The following is a 17,895-nucleotide window of genomic DNA, read 5'->3' as shown; positions in this document are numbered from 1 at the left end:
TGAAAATGAAGGTAGTGTTATCAATCAAGATCGGATTGTCTTTAAAATCTCTTATTTGGTTAACTAAGAATTAAACTTTTTAAGCATAAAAATAAAATAAAGAGCTAAATTGATTCTTGAGGTTCATTTTAATGAATTCAAGTTATTTCTTGAATTTCATCTAAAACCAATGTTAAAAATCACATTTAACTAGCATAAACACTTGACACATAAATTAATAAAAATACAAAAATAATTTTTATTTATAATCTTCACCGACTTATAAATATCATACTTTATCATGTTAGTTTATATAGTATATTGCATCCTTTTGATATTTGCTAATTTTCCTACTAAACGTTCTTCCTTATAAATATATTGTTTTTAAAAATAATCGAATTATATAACAAGGAGACTGAGTACAACAACAACAACATACCCAGTTGAATCCCACAATGTGGGGTCTGGGGAGGGTAAAGTGTACGCAGACCTTATCCCCACCTTGGAAGGTAAGGAGGCTGTTTCCGAAAAACCCTCGGCTCAAAAGAAAACAAGGGAAAAGAGTCAAATACAAACAAGAAAATCAAAACAATTATCAACAAGATATGATTGACCTACATGAACAACATACCTAGTGTAATCTCACAAGTGCGTCTGGGGAAGATAGGATGTACGTAAACCTTAACTCTACCTTTGTGGGGCTATGATTAACCTACAATTACACTAAATTAATTATGTGGTAGAAAAATCTAATACAAATTATACTTATTTAATAAAAATTACATATTATTTCATATTTTGAGTTTGGGCTCGGGCTTAGCACGGACCTCCGATAACTAGTAGTTTTATAAACAACAGTGAAAAAAATATTTTTATGATGTCAGAAGAATGAAAGAAAATCATAACACTACTTGAAATTATATATGACAATTCTATAATTAATTTTTTAAAAAAATATATAATACATCATTCTTACAAAGACAACTAAAAAAATATATATATATATGCCACATAAACTAAGAAAAAAATACTAAGGCCCCGTTTGTCCATAGATATAAAAAAAATCACTTTTTTTTTTTTTTTTGGAATTTTGGAGTTGGAGTTGCGTTTGGCCATAGTTTTTGAAATTGTAATTTTTTATGAAATGTAATTGTAAAAAAGCGAAAAAAGTAAAAAAAAAAATTGAAAAATAAATTTTTTGAGTTTTTAGTATTCCGAAATAGAACTTCAAGTTATATTCAGAATTTTCATGGTCAAACGTAAGCCCGTCAACCGGTTTAACCGGAACCGGACCGGTAACCGGTTAGGGAACCGGCCGGTTTCCGGTTTACCGGTTTGAAACCTCAAACCGGAACCGGTCCGGTTAAAAACCTTCAAAACCTTTTTTTGTTTTTGTTTTTTGTATTATATATATATATATATATATATTATAGTATTTATTAGTATATTGTAGGTATATTTACATATGTTATACAAGTTTATAAGTAAAGTTTAAATATTTTGATGGGATTCTGGCCACGTGTATACATATATATATTAAGTATATATATAACTTATATATATACTTATAACTTATATATATATATATATATATATATACATATATACTTTAAGTATACTATATATATATTATAACTTATATATTTAACTTATGTTATTTATAGCCTAAGTTTATAAATTCGTATATACGTATACATATATATATATATATATATATATACCTAAAATATAATATACTTATATATATATATATCAATATATGTATCACATTATATAACTTAATATATATAAATATGTTTAAGTTATATATAACTTATATATATGTATAACTTAATATATATATATATATATATATATATATATATATATATATATATATATATATATATAGTTATATATATACTATATATTATAAGTATATTCTTAGTATATTTTAGTTATTTTTCAAGTATATAACTTTCTAATTTTTAATTTAAGTATATTCTTAGTATATTTTAGGTATATTCCTAACTTTATAAAAGTAAAAATATGAACACAAGTAAATAGAAGAAAGCTCAATGAGATATATTTTATTCATTCTTTGATAACATTTATTTTCATTCTCTCTTTTTTTTAACTTACAAATAATACATGAGTAGTATAGAAATATGAAAATCACCAATTTTGAACCATTTCGTTAATTTCCTCCACATTATATTCGGTCATGGAAATATCTTCAAAGTCTTCCATTTGGTCCGGTCCACTAAAATCAAATCTTCAATTTCTTCCTCTTCGCCTTCCTTATTACTCCGCTTCAAGTTTTGGTTGCGTCGCTCCGATCTAATCCAATCGCGAATGCACACTAAAATAAAGCCGGATAATGAATGTCTATGGTCTCCAATTTGCCGTTCTTCCTTGGCTAAATGCGCTCTCCGAATCTGATACTCGATTCTTGAGAGTTTAACTTGCTCTTGTATTCTTCCACCATGCTAAGACGTCCAAGTCATTATTTCTGATATCTACATTTGGTCCATCAAATAAAAGTTATATTCATCAAAGTTTGCACTAGAAGAAGTAAGTTTCTGAACGTCAATGTAAAACTTTTTAAACCCGATAAGCCCTATTTGCTAAAAAGTAGTAGAAAAAAAAAAAAAGCACGTTCTTCCAAACTACATAATGAGTAAAAATTTTCTAAACTCATCATCAATAGCGAGTTAAAGATGGTTGAACTCCCCAATTTCTAAAAATATAAATTTGACCAATGAATTTTTAGTATAAGACATTTTTAAACAAGGATTTAAAAGAGAACCCAATATAATTAAAGTTGGGATGGAAAAAAAATATAAATAAATCATTTCAAAAATAGACGCTTGATAACCGGGTTTATATTTATAAAAAACTATATTTCCGCTAAGTAGGGTAAAATTTCGCCGTTAGAATTGTCTAGAAAAAGCAAGAGTTGCATTATAAAAATTTTCTAAGAGCTCAACACATGTATAACATCTTCCCAATGAAAAATTTAACCAATCTTCACTATCGAGATAGAGAGAGAGGAATTTGTTGTATGGGAATCCTATACGAGATGAAATTGTAGCATAATGTTGCAGAGTTCCACCTAGTTCAATTTCTACTTGAATTTTCCTAGGATCTAAAAGTTATTTTCCACACAAAATTAAAATCTCTAATTCTTCCCCTATTATTTACAAAAAGCGCAACCGCATTTCTAACTTTTTGAATAGAATCCTCAAAATAGTCAAGACCATCTTTAACAATTAAATTTAAAATGTGACAACTACATCTCACATGAAAAATATTTTCTAGCGGAGGGTTTAATTCTCTCTTTAAAAGACCAATCGCCTTTATATTATTAGAAGCATTATCTAAAGCAATACAAAGTGTTTTTCTATAAATGTTAAAAAATCTCATAATAGTAGACATTGAATTCGCTAAAAATTTTCCATCATGACGACCTTTTCCTTCATCATATAAAAACTATAATTCTTTTTTGCATAACCCAGCTTGTCATCAACCCAATGACATGTAATTGCAAAAAAATCTAACTTGTTAAGACTAAGACCCAAATTTACAGACAAACATCTCTTTAAAGAATTAAATACATGGCGCAAATAAAATCTATATTTTTTAAACAAATCTATAACATCGGCTCTACAAGTATTCTAGGAATACCCTCAAATAACGGATTATAACAACGTTGAATGTAAGTAACAAACCCCATACCCGATGGAAAGGAAAATGGTAAACAATCATAAGCTACCAATTTAGCTATTTCTAACTTTTTTTCTTGTCATTTTTATCTTAAAATAAAACAATATACGTTTTAAATTTTAACATTTGAATTGATTGTTTGGTACTTATAAACGAAACATCATAAATTAAAAATTGAAAAGACTAATAAATTACTACTAAATCCATCCTTAACTAGTTGTATCACATAGATAAAGAAATACTTGTCCACTAGGGTACATGTAGCTGAACATTTTCCCTATGCATTTTAAATTTATTGAGAAGTTAAATATTTCAAGTTTGACGTAAGAACGTATCTCCTATGGGATTTTCGGGTTGTGTTTCATCATCATCATCTAAGTCTCTTTGTGATAATATAATTGCCTTCAACCTAAAAGTGGATTACTTCCTCCAACATTAATACCTAAATTAGGTGTTTCTTCCACAACGTTTCCTCATTACGCCCACGCCTAACAATACCACTACTACTACCTTACCACGTCTTAATCTACTTTGACATTATTAAATAGAATTAATTTAAATCACAATCAAATAAATCACAACAAATTAAATTGCGTAAATTAAATTGCGAAAAATAAATTGCTTGAATTAAATTGCGAAAAAATAAAGATATATGGAACGAAGGTTTGAAATTAATTGAATTTCCAATATTTCAAGTTTGGCTAGAATTGCAAATCCACCAAAGTTACTTAGGATTGTTGCAAAATCACCAACTCCACCAACAATATTATAATTGCAAAATTAATAATTGAAACTATAATAAGACTTTGTAATATTTATTTGAGAGAAATATAAAGTGACTAATTATTGCAAAGTAACTATAATTGAGAGATTGATTTGAGAGAAAGAGAAGAGTGAATTGGTGTGAATTAAAATGAAAATGAATAAGGGTTTATATAGGGGTAGGGATGGGTTAAAGTGTTAAAAAAAAAGTTTGGGGGGTTAGGGAGCCAAAAATTATATTTGATAGAGACATTTTTGTAAATGGACCGTTGCCAATCTATATAAGACTTTAAAAACATACACATGACTTAAAAAAAAAATTAATTAATGCTTAGTTACATATCACAAGGACTAAAATAGGATTAATGCAATAATATAAGGACTAAGAGTAAATTTTCTCTTTAAACAAACTCTTTTAAGTTAAGTTTTAAATATATTTAGGGAAAATATAATATAAAATTAAAATTCGGGGATTGTAAAAATGATTCCGGAGCAAATATATGGAAGTAATTAATTATTCTAATCATGAAGTGGGCTTTACTTTAATTAATTAAATCTCAGCTAGTAATCTTAAAATGACATGGTCACGTATATAATTTGGTAAAGGTACAAGTAAAATGGAGAGAAAAAAAAGGAAAAATAACATTTTTAGTCCCTAATCTTAAACTATTTCAATGTGACAATATCCAATCCCCCACCCCCACACATATACCCCCCAACCCCCCCCCCCCCCCACACACACACACTTTCTAATTTAAAAATAAGTTACACTACAGTATTTGTTTTGTTACTAAATCTTCACTTAATAATAGAAAATATAATCTTTACATTACTCTAATTGGCAGATTTGTTTATAAGTTAAACTATTTATTTTCCTCACTCTTATTGCATGATAATTAAGAATAACAACAAGCAGCCTCGTGCTTCACATTTATTTTGTCTTTGCGTTGTTACCAATTGTGTATAAATAATGGTCGAAACCCTTCATAGCAAAGCACTCATCCCAACAATGGCTTCTTCTTCTACTATACCTTTGTGCACCACCAATACTCCCTCTTCTTCTTCATCCTTCTTCACAAAACCCTCTCAGCTTTTCCTCCACGGAAGGAATAAGCAAAGTTTCAAGGTTTCATGCAATGCCAACAACACTGGCGAGCATGACAAAAACCTTGATGGTGTTGATAGGAGAAATGTGCTTCTTGGTTTAGGAGGGCTCTATGGTGCTGCTAATCTTGCACCATTAACTGCCACTGCTTCTCCTATACCAGCCCCTGATCTCAAATCTTGTAGTAGAGCCTCGATAAATTTTCCTACAGATCCACCTATACCTGTACCCTATCTTTGTTGCCCCCCTAAGCCAGATGACATGGACAGCGTTCCATATTACAAGTTCCCTTCTATGACCAAACTCCGTATCCGTCCGCCTGCTCATGCGGTTGATGAGGAGTACATAGCCAAGTACCAGTTAGCCACTCGTCGAATGAGGGCACTAGATAAAGACCCTTTTGACCCTCTTGGGTTCAAGCAACAAGCCAATATCCATTGTGCTTATTGCAACGGTGCTTACATGATTGGTGACAAAAAGTTACAAGTTCACTTCTCTTGGCTTTTCTTCCCATTCCATAGATGGTACTTGTACTTCTACGAGAGAATCTTGGGATCTCTCATTAATGATCCAACTTTCGCTTTACCATATTGGAACTGGGACCATCCAAAGGGCATGCGTTTGCCTCCCATGTTCGATGTTCCAGGCTCTTCCCTTTACGACGAAAGGCGTAACCCACACGTCCGTAACGGAACCATAATCGATCTTGGTTCTTTCGGCGAGGAAACCAAAACCACTCAACTCCAGACGATGACGAATAACTTAACTCTGATGTATCGTCAAATGATAACTAACGCTCCATGCCCGCTGCTCTTCTTTGGTAAGCCTTACCGTCTTGGAAGTGATATTGACCCAGGGGCGGGAACCATTGAAAACATCCCTCACACTCCTGTCCACATTTGGACTGGTACAGTGGCTACACCGAAAGATGAGCAACTGAAAGATGGTGATATCAGGTCATACGGTGAGGATATGGGTAATTTCTACTCAGCTGGTTTGGACCCGGTTTTCTTTTGCCACCACGGCAATGTGGACCGGATGTGGAATGAATGGAAAGCAATAGGAGGGAAACGAAGGGATTTGGCAGACAAAGATTGGTTGAACTCGGAGTTCTTTTTCTACGATGAAAACCGCAACCCATGGCGTGTGAAAGTGCGAGACTGTTTGGACTCCAAGAAGATGGGATACGATTACGCACCAATGCCCACCCCATGGCGTAACTTTAAACCAAAAAAGACCACATCAGGGAAAGTGCCTACAGGTTCACTTCCGCCAGCCAGCAAGGTATTCCGTCTCGCGAAAATGGACAGAGCCATTTCCTTTTCCATCAATAGGCCAGCTACATCGAGGACTCCACAGGAGAAAAATGAACAAGAGGAGATGCTAACATTCAATCAGGTCAACCATGATAAGTTGGAGTATATAAGGTTTGATGTGTTCCTCAACACAGACAAGACGGTGAATGCGGATGAGCTTGACAAGGCAGAGTTTGCAGGAAGCTACACCAGCTTGCCACACGCTCATGCAGATCATAATTCCTCTGCTAAGGGTGTTTCTTTCCAGCTGGCCATCACTGAACTGTTGGAGGACATTGGATTGGAAGATGAAGAAACTATTGCGGTAACTATGGTTCCAAAGAAAGGTGGCGAATTTGTTTCCATTGAAGGTGTGGAGATCCAGCTTGAGGATTGTTAAGTCCCGCTTTGGTGGCTATGGTGCCAAAAATTTCAGCGTGTGTTTAGTTTTCGTTTCTCTGTTAAAATAACAACTGGATTGCTGATTGACTTTCTAGTTGTTGCTAGATCCGGAATAAATGTTTGTCTCCATGCAAATTTCTATGTGATTCTCATCTTTATGTCGGCTTAATTTATTTGGTGTTGTCAAAGATCTATAGTGAAACAAGACGAGGTAACAACATAGTATGTATAAAAAAACAAAATCTAATCACTGAATGGCATATTTAATCTAATCGAGTATGATATTTTACAACTTAATTAGCATAAATAATTGCTTTAATATTAGCACTCAATTCTATTTTATGAGTACTCCTTGCGCCTCTCCCCTTCTGCTCTTAGATATGCATGAACTAGTGATGCTACAATTTTCGTGCTTTTAGTCAAAAAAATATAAGGAGGAGGGGTTACATTCCTCCGATTGATTGCTCATCTATTAGCTTCCATCATAGGCACTCCAAGCAAAATTGTGGCAACTTTAAGGCCTTTCAAGAGTATATACTCTGACGGGTCATTTGGTTGTAAATAAGTTATTCCAGAATTACTTATCTTGGATTAGTTATTCCATCCTCCCCACAGGGATTAAAAAAAAACCTTCAATCTTACTGCGCTTTTATCCCAACCAAACGTAAGATAAACTCATCTCAAATTTAATTCCGAAATTATTTATCTCTTCTCCCTCATACCAAACGAGCCCTAAAAGATAGAACATAGTATGATAACATAAAAGAGATAAATTCAGAGATCTCCTTTCAAATTTTGCTTCGTAACTCTAGAACGGTGTGACAAGAAATTGTTCTAACTGATGAAATTAGTGATCATTACTACTTAAAATAAGGAATTTTTGACCAAAATAAGCTATTATTTAAACCAATTCACCAAAATAATACGTTTTTAATTTTTTTTACAGAACTAGCATAAACGTATTCCTGAGTAACGTATTAGGCATTATTTTATTCAAAAATTCTGACGGGAAAAATAGTTGGGGGTTAACGGTGTTAAAAGCTAATTCGTGACTGTGAGTAACGTATTATGCCTAATACGTTACTGTCAGTAATGACTTTAGAAAATCCATATACGAGCAATCCTTCTACGTAATCTGACATTGATTGATGTTAAAGTCGTAACTCGGAGTTACGATTTTAGGATAAAACGTAACTGACAGTTACGTTTCTACTCAAACTAGGCACGGGCAATCGAATCTTGCGAGAGAATCCCGCAAATTGGGAATCCTTACGATCGATTTGACTATAAAAACGTGATCAATAGTTACGTTTTAATTGTAAAACGTGACACACAATAACGACACACTGCTAAAGTCCCTTTTCCTCATACGTTTTGAACAAACCGCAGATCATTATAAAATATAGTGTATGAAACGAATGTTCAAACACATTCCAACAATTTTTAAATAGAAAGCTTCTACTTGTGTGGCCTATTGTTGGAACAACATTAAAAAATTCAACAGGTATGAGTTAATTAAGTCAAATATGTTGTAATATGTTAAAATAATACTATAGTTTTAATTTATTTTTCTGTTTTATTAATAATAATAAGTGTCTTATTTTCGCGTGTAGGAGTAAAGATGGCCAATTTTGAACATAATGTGATGGTTGCTTTGTATTGGGTGGCGAAATAATTCTTTGAAATGAACGGATTCGTATACCGAAGGTGCCAAAATGATTGTTAGCATGTTTATTTCAACGAACTATGCCAATTGGTTGAACTATTGCATGAGAAGATGGGGACAAATAGTGAAAATATTCAAATTGATATTTCTGAAAAATATCCATGCTCATTTCAAGGTAACAATACAAGGTTCATTGAGTTTAAAATTGAGAATGACCAGTCCTTGCTACAATTTTTCACCATACCGCAAAAATTTGCGGATAAGATCGATATAAATATTTTGGAGATTTATGTAAAGACCAAACCAAAAATCAAAATAATGTATTTCAAATGAGTGGTCGCATGGTTATCACATGAATTTGTTGGCTCAAAATTATGGATTTGTTATGGCCGATCGGCCATTTTGCGGAAGCAACCGATTATTCAACCATCATTCCGGAATTACCGATGCATGACAATCCAAATTTCTATAATCAATCTCACACCAATGTGCCATCATATAGTGCGACACATGGTTTCCGTCAATCATTTGGTGCGGTCCTAGCACACATGATCATCGATCATTTGATGAAGGCTCAAGTAGTCAAAGACGTACTAGTAGTAGCCACGGAGAATATGAGGCCAGGTAAGCAACAAATTAGATTTTTTTTGATAGCTTGGGTTTATATATTTTCAACAAATAAATTATTCAAATTATATGCACTCCCCAGAAGATATTTGTACCGCCAATTGTTGCACTTTTACATGTTTTTAATTGTTGCTTCAATTATTTAGTGCTAGAACAGGTTTATTAGAAACCTCAAAATTGTTGCATTTTTTAACTTTTAAATGTGTTCGTACTCGTATAAATTTTCTTTAAAAGAAAAAAACTTGCTTATATATCCTACAATCTTACTACAATTTACTAATATGGTTTCTTCCTTTTCTCCACGAGAAGGCCGAGGCCACGTTGATATGTATAATGATGCAAATGTTTGAAATTAGCTCGAAAATTCGAGAGGATGACGACCATTCAGAGAGAGGATGAAGAGAGTGAAAGAGAAAGTGAACTCCGATGAATATATCGGTGATAGTGGAGATTTACTTCAAAATAATATTGGTGTAAATCCTCATAATCAATTTGGTCATGGTGTGTCCGAAATTCCATGTCATGATATACCCTACTTTACGACATTGGAGAACGAGAAAGATATTTTCATTTCTACACGAGAATCTGAGATGGGATGTTGTTTAGCTTGGTCCGAGGATGCCAACAAAGACTTGGAAAAGAATATGTATTTTAGCAGCAACGCAAAATTGAAACGGGCCGTGACGATTTGGAGTTTGCGCTAAAATAAAGAGTTCGAGGTGGTAACGTCAACTGTAAGATCCTATTGTGTTGACGTCCTCGAGCATAGGTAAGTACATAAGCTTCAAATTACTTCCAGATGTATCCGCCATCATCATACCAAAGAATCATCCAAAACATATAGCATCTAGCCTTCTGATTGACCATATCTTGTGTTGCCGTGTCAAGTAATTTTGGATGACGTAGCATGTGTTGATTAAGTGCAGATACCTTGAGGCTATTTTTTTTAAAGTCTCCAGGAAGTGGACTAAAACCTAATAATCTTTGACAAATGTCTTTCCAATCCTCTGTGCTCCTCGCCAACTCATTCCCAATCTTTGGATCACCATTCACGGGTAAGCCATACAACACCTCTACGTCTTGCAACGTGATTGTCGCTTCTCCCGTCCTAAAGTGGAACGTATGAGTTTCAGGACGCCATCTTTCAACTAATGAAGTAATCAAACTACGATCAATAGTAGGTCGATGAGATCTATCAACACCGTACAATCCCGATAGTCTAATCACTTCCAAGACTCGTGTATCAATTGGATGTTCCTTTACGAAGTCCCAAAAATTTCCATCACATCTCCTTGTATTCAAAATCACATTATCCTTTCCATCCCATATATCCCGTGACCTATGGGTGAGTTGTTCATTCAATACGGATGAGTCGAGTGGACCCGGATCCATCTGATATGTATTAATTTCCGCCATAAAACAAAAATACCTACACAAGTGAATATTTTCTATGAAACTTCTATGCTTGTTTTCCCTAAAAAATGTGAACATCACATCTTCTTAAGAAAGTGAAAAAACAGAGAAAAAAACTCTGTATTTTCCCAAACGAAAAACACAGAAACAAGAATACTACATTTTTTTGAAGATAAAGGGGGACATTCGTCATACCATTATCTTCTAATCCGAAATTGAAAGTTTGAAACGTAATCCGTAATTCTTCCACTATACTAGTGTGTGAAAAAACACATACCTTAATCGCAGATATCTGTTCCACGAGCAACGACACACAATGACAATTGCAACTCGAAACCCCGATTGTTCACAAGCGGGAGCGAGATCGAAGAGGCGTGCGTCTAGAAATGTATACCATACACGCAAACGCAAACCACGTAGCCGCGGAGAAAGTCGTAGATCATGAATTCACCACAAGATTAGAAGCAAGGCGCATCAACAAACAACACATAACATCGGAGCGATTTCTAAGCAATTTCAAATAAAAATCGAAGTTGCGGAGAAAGTCGAAAGTCCGAACTCACCAAAATTGAAACAATGAAGACACATCAACAAACAACACACCATATTAGATCGGATTCGAGCAATTTCAACCCAAATCGACACAAATACCGAAGTACAAATGGGAGAAATCAGTAGGGAGATCAAGCAACAAACCTGTGTTCAAGGAGCTTCAAAGATGGAATTTTGTGGAGGGACGAAGGCCAAATCATCACCAGCAACGTCAAGGAACCAGCAGCAACGGGCCGCTCAGATTGACTTCAATGGCTGCACTTTCCCTTTTCACTTAGCTTAGTCTATTTGCTTTCTGTTGTTTTTCACGTTTTCAAAGACATTTGGTTTTTGTTGAACCTTTCCTTTATTAATAAAATAGCCACTAGGTGGCACAAAGCCTAGTGGCCTTTAATTAAAAAAAAAAAAAAGTTTCCTGTTCCAAGCTTCTTCATCGATTTTAGCAAGCAAAATCGCACAAAATACTGAGCTTTGAAAGTTTCACATTTAAAATTTGTGGCAAAAAATTGAATAAACGTCACAATCTATATCATCGGAACAAAATCAATTTGCAGAGATAGATAAAATAATATATGGATCGAGTAAATTTTGTTGTTCTCTTGATGATAGTGATGCTAGGGTTTTATTTTGAAGAGGGGTTTTAGGTTGAAAAGGAAAATTTGTTCAATGAGCGTTTACTTCTCAGTTGTATATCTGTTCACATATATTAGAAAACATTGAATGATGTCGTTATTTTAAATGAAAAGACAACTAATAGTCGTGGTCTTGGGATACGTATTAGGCATAATACGTTACTTCACAAATACGAATTAGGCTTTTTAACACCGTTAACCCCCAGCTATTTTTCCCGTCAGAATTTTTGAATAAAATAATGCCTAATACGTTACTCAGGAATACGTTTATGCTAGTTCTGTAAAAAAAATTAAAAACATATTATTTTGGTGAATTGATTTAAATAATAGCTTATTTTGGTCAAAATTTCTAAAATAAGTGAGGATAGCTGTTTTTGGTCGTCCTGACAGGGCCTTTAAGTATTTGGTACAATTTCAAGTCCTTTTATGCACACATGTGGGTGCTATAATTTGACTTTCCTTGCTGTGCTCTCATTCATTTGTGGAAACCAGAGCCGCATAGACCCCTATAATTGGGTCCGCGTCTTCAACTTTTGCACGTTATTTATTTTCCTTGCTTTTCATTTTATTACATCTATTGTCTTGTATTCTCTCCTTTTCAAAAAGGTATCGATTTAGCTTTTATTTTTTTATATAAAAAAGAGTGTTCAATTATTAAATAAAAAAATTAATCTTATTTTTTCAAATTTAATTTTATTAGTGTTCAGTGATAAAATCTCAATACTTATTTAATTAGAGATAATTTAGTCAAATTACCTTTTCTTGTTTAGGAGTTCGTATTTTTTTAAGAGGTGTATAAATAACTAAATTGACACTCTTTTTGAATAGGAGGGAATATATTTTTGTAAATAAGACCATCTTTACATGCCTTTCTGTAACGCCTAATTGATAAAATTTCCATGTAAGAGATGACATGCGAGAACTGCAGTATGACATTCGGGGATTTTTGACATCGGGTTTTCTTTTAAGCCTTCTTTTAAATTGTTTGACAGTAGAGGCAATTCATCAACCGGCAACCAGCAACCTTAAATTTCTTTCTAAAGTATTCTTGATCTAAATATAGCATTTTTTATTTTTATAATCAACAATTTTTGAATTACATTTAAAAGCTTAAAAATATTTCTAATCCTTCAGAAATTTGTTGCGGTCTTATTTCTCATCTTCTCAAGTATAAGTTTATTTGGGAGCATGTGGTGTTCTTAAATTTTATATTTAGGTCATAATAAATGACTTTTAACATAATCAAGAAAGTATTAATTACTTTTTTAAAAAAATTATCATTTAGATAAGTAAATTTTTACACAACCAAGAACCCATATTAAATTTGTTATATTTCATTAAGAATAATTTAGTGAAAATACTTCTTACTTTTTAGGGGTGAGTGATTTTTAAGGAGTGTGTTCATGCTAAAAACACCTATAACAGGAACCGGGCGGAGAGTACCTCTTTTATGTTATTTGTTCTTATACATTAATTTAGATAACTTTGGAGCAAAATGTTTTTTAACTGATGCATTATACGGTCTTACTTTACATTTAAATATGTATCACATCATATGTTCTTCTCCATATTGTACTTTCTATTTGTTTTAAACCTCCAAAATTTTGCTTCTTTAGTAAGCTCATACGTGCTTACAAGTGTAGCAAGTAAAAAAAAAAAAAAAAATTACATAGTGTTATATGGTGTTGAAAATGAAGGTAGTGTTATCAATCAAGATCGGATTGTCTTTAAAATCTCTTATATAGTTAACTAAGAATTAAACTTTTTAAGCATAAAAATAAAATAAAGAGCTAAATTGATTCTTGAGGTTCATTTTAATGAATTTAAGTTATTTCTTGAATTTCATCTAAAACTAATGTTAAAAATCACATTTAACTAGCATAAACACTTGACACATAAATTAATAAAAATACAAAAATAATTTTTATTTATAATCTTCGCCGACTTATAAATATCATACTTTATCATGTTAGTTTATATAGCATATTGCATCCTTTTGATATTTGCTAATTTTCCTACTAAACGTTCTTCCTTATAAATATATTGTTTTTAAAAATAATCGAATTATATAACAAGGAGACTGAGTACAACAACAACAACATACCCAAATAATCCCACAACGGGAGTATGGGGAGGAGTGAAAGATACGCGACCTTATCCCCACCTTGGAAGGTAAGGAGGCTATTTCCGAAAGACCCTCGGTTCAAAAGAAAATAAGGAAAACAAGGGAAAAGAGTCAAATACAAACAAGAAAATCAAAACAATTATCAACAAGATATGATTGACCTACATGAACAACATACCTAGTGTAATCTTACAAGTGCGTCTGGGGAAGGTAAGATGTACGTAAACCTTAACTCTACCTTTGTGGGGCTATGATTAACCTACAATTACACTAAATTAATTATGTGGTAGACAAATCTAATACAAATTATACTTATTTAATAAAAATTACATATTATTTCATATTTTGAGTTTGGGCTCGGGCTTAGCACGGACCTCCGATAACTAGTAGTTTTATAAACAACAGTGAAAAAAAATATTTTTATGATGTCAGAAGAATGAAAGAAAATCATAACACTACTTGAAATTATATATGACAATTCTATAATTAATTTTTTTAAAAAATATATAATACGTCATTCTTACAAAGACAACTAAAAAAATATATATATATGCCACATAAACTAAGAAAAAAAATACTAAGGCCCCGTTTGTCCATAGATATAAAAAAATTCACTTTTTTTTTTTTGGAATTTTGGAGTTGGAGTTGCGTTTGGCCATAGTTTTTGAAATTGTAATTTTTCGTGAAATGTAATTGTAAAAAAGCGAAAAAAGTAAAAAAAATTAAAAAATAAATTTTTTGAGTTTTTAGTATTCCGAAATATAACTTCAAGTTATATTCAGAATTTTCATGGTCAAACGTTCTGGAGAAAAGGCACCTGAGTATATTTTTGTAGTTTCAAGAACTGGGCTACAAGAATCGCTAGGCCCAAAAATGGGATTCTGGCCACGTATTTATAATTTGGTAAAGGTACAAGTATAGTTTTAAACAAGGGAAAATAACATTTTTAGTCCCTGTATTATTTTATTTTAATCCTTATAATATATAACTAAACACATTTAACTTTTAATTAAGTCACGTTTGTGTTTTTAGTCCTTGTACTACCTGAAACCAAATAAATAAGTGGACTGTTAAATATTAAGGAGGGCAAATTTGGGTTTGTGAATATTCGTTCTGTTGTAGTCCATGAATTTTCATTCTCTCTACCTAAAGAGTTCCCCCATGAATACCAATGACGGAAGCAGTGTGCCACCACACCAGCACCTTGAGATTTGAGAACAACCTAAAAATAGATTCCTACAAACTTCTCGTTCTTATACTATCTTCCTTATTACTCTCCCCTGCAAAGAAAAATAATACTTAATTATCTCTCGAAAAATAGTTTAAAATCTTCGTTTATTTCTGTATATCGGCGGAAAAACCAAGATTCGACTTTTAAAATGAAAGTTATGTCGAATGTACGTCTTCTGAACGTCACTCCCTAAATTTGGTTAAATACCAGAAGAATATAAAATAAGAAAAAAAAAAAAAAGTGTCGATCATGAATAACTTAATTCTTTACTTACTACCCAGAAAATATACCTTGAATTCTTGCCAACATAATTAAAAGAAGCAAAGTGTTAACTGCTATTTGAGCAAAACGTAACTCAAAATAATATAAAAATGGAAAGCTTGGAGTAAAAGGAAATGGATAAATATTTAAGAGGGGAAGAAGCCGTTTAGAAACAACGGAAATGGGAAACGAAAATCAGGCTATGTATAAATTTCGAAAAGGAAACTGAGATAGAGAGAGAGGGGAAGATGTTTTTGGCAGCGAGAGAAATACTAATGTTGCAGAGGCTGACTTTTTAAGGGAGAAGAGGATTAAAAGTTTAGGGATCCACGTTAAAAGTAAGAATGTAATACCGAATTGCCCTCCTTATTATTTAAGTGGTTGTTTGGTAGGCCGTCAAAATTATCTCGGGATTATAATTTCGGGACTAATTTATCTTATATCTTGGGACTATTTTATCCCATTTAGGAGATGAGATAAAATAATCTCGGGATAAGTGGGATAGGAAGGGATATCCCAGCTTATACCATGGGATGCATGTTGTACCATGTTTGGTAGAAGGTATAAATTTATCCTGTGATAAATTTATACCTTCTACCAAACATGGTACAAAAAATTAGTGCTGGGATATCCCAGCTTATACCATGCACCAAACGACCCCTAACAATCCGTTAATTTACAGTCAAACCTCTCTTAGTGGCAGCGTTTATTCGAAAATTTCATAGCCACTTTATAATGAGGTCTTGTTATGCGTATACTTGGCATTCGATATTTAGATCTCATTTAGCTGTTCTAAATAAAAGTACGCAAACAATTAACTTTTTGTACTTTTTATCTTATAAACGAAAACAATATACTTTTAAATTTTAAAATCTCAATTGATTTTCATATCTCATAAATTAAAAATTGAAAAGACTAATAAATTACTACTAAATCCATAACTAGTTGTATCACATAGATAAAGAATTAAACTATATGGAACATATGCATTTTAAATTAATTGAGAATTTAAATATTTCAAGTTTGACGTAAACTCTACAATTGTAGTACTTTCGTAAATTCTAGTCTCTTTGTGATAATATAATGCTTCAACCGACGAAAAATTTTGTCCAAACGTTCGGCGAAAAGAAATTCAATAGCTTTTCCCTTAAAGGTCGTCTAATCGCAACATTTGACTCTTCTTATCTCCAAGTAGAAGTAGGTTGAGGCTCTTCATCGACACTTTTGTTGTCACATAATATATTTCTTACAAAATATTATTACACGTTATTTGAGTATGGTTGTTATAGAGAGGTAATTTTACAAAGAGTGTACCGCTATAACGAATGTTATTGCTGTTATAAATGAGAATGCTGTTATAGAGAAATAAAATATAACATGAAAAATCGGTTCCGGAGAAAATCAGGCCGTTATAGTGAAATGTTGTTATAACGAATGATAGTTATAGAGACATTTGACTGTATTTGGTTTCCGTTAGTATAAGGACTAAAAACATACACATGACTTAATTAAAGGTTAAATATGCTTAGTTACATATCACAAGGACTAAAATAGGATTAATGCAATAATATAAGGACTAAGAGTACTATTTTCTCTTTAAACAAACTCTTTTAAGTTAAGTTTTAAATATATTTAGGGAAAATATAATATAAAATTAAAATTCGGGAATTGTAAAAATATTCTGGAAGCAAATATATGGAAGTAATTAATTATTCTAATCATGGTCAGGGCTTTACTTTAATTAATTAAATCTCAGCTAGTAATCTTAAACTATGACATGTGTCTCCAATATAATCTAAACAGGAACTTGGGAAAATGGAGAGAAAAAAAATGGAGAGGAGCCGGATCCATAATATTGTTAGGCCTAATCTTAAACTATTTCAATGTGACAATATCCAACCCCCCACCCCCACACATACTTACCCCCCAACCCCCCCCCCCCCAACCCCACACACACACACTTTCTAATTTAAAAATAAGTTACACTACAGTATTTGTTTTGTTACTAAATCTTCACTTAATAATAGAAAATATAATCTTTACATTACTCTAATTGGCAGATTTGTTTATAAGTTAAACTATTTATTTTCCTCACTCTTATTGCATGATAATTAAGAATAACAACAAGCAGCCTCGTGCT

At 32.4% G+C, this 17,895-nt stretch overlaps 1 protein-coding gene and 1 long non-coding RNA gene across 2 annotated transcripts; one reads left to right on the top strand and one right to left on the bottom strand.

The window, feature by feature from the left end:
• Nucleotides 1–405: 405 nt before the first annotated feature.
• On the bottom strand, nt 406–16,076 carry LOC132046082 (uncharacterized). Its single transcript, XR_009412593.1, has 3 exons — nt 15,785–16,076; nt 611–691; nt 406–518 (listed from the first exon to the last, which is right to left on the bottom strand). It is a non-coding gene; the product is annotated as an uncharacterized LOC132046082 (long non-coding RNA).
• LOC132046079 (polyphenol oxidase E, chloroplastic-like) lies at nt 5,426–7,417 on the top strand. The gene has a single exon (XM_059436624.1). The coding sequence runs from the start codon at nt 5,456–5,458 to the stop codon at nt 7,244–7,246; it is 1,791 nt and encodes a 596-aa protein (XP_059292607.1). The 5' UTR covers nt 5,426–5,455; the 3' UTR covers nt 7,247–7,417.
• Nucleotides 16,077–17,895: the final 1,819 nt, after the last annotated feature.

This window comes from Lycium ferocissimum, unplaced genomic scaffold (genome assembly GCF_029784015.1).
Source record: "Lycium ferocissimum isolate CSIRO_LF1 unplaced genomic scaffold, AGI_CSIRO_Lferr_CH_V1 ctg9315, whole genome shotgun sequence".
Lineage (NCBI taxonomy): Eukaryota > Viridiplantae > Streptophyta > Magnoliopsida > Solanales > Solanaceae > Lycium > Lycium ferocissimum.
The sequence above is the reverse complement of the archived record's forward strand: the minus strand, read 5'-3'. Positions and strand labels throughout refer to the sequence as shown.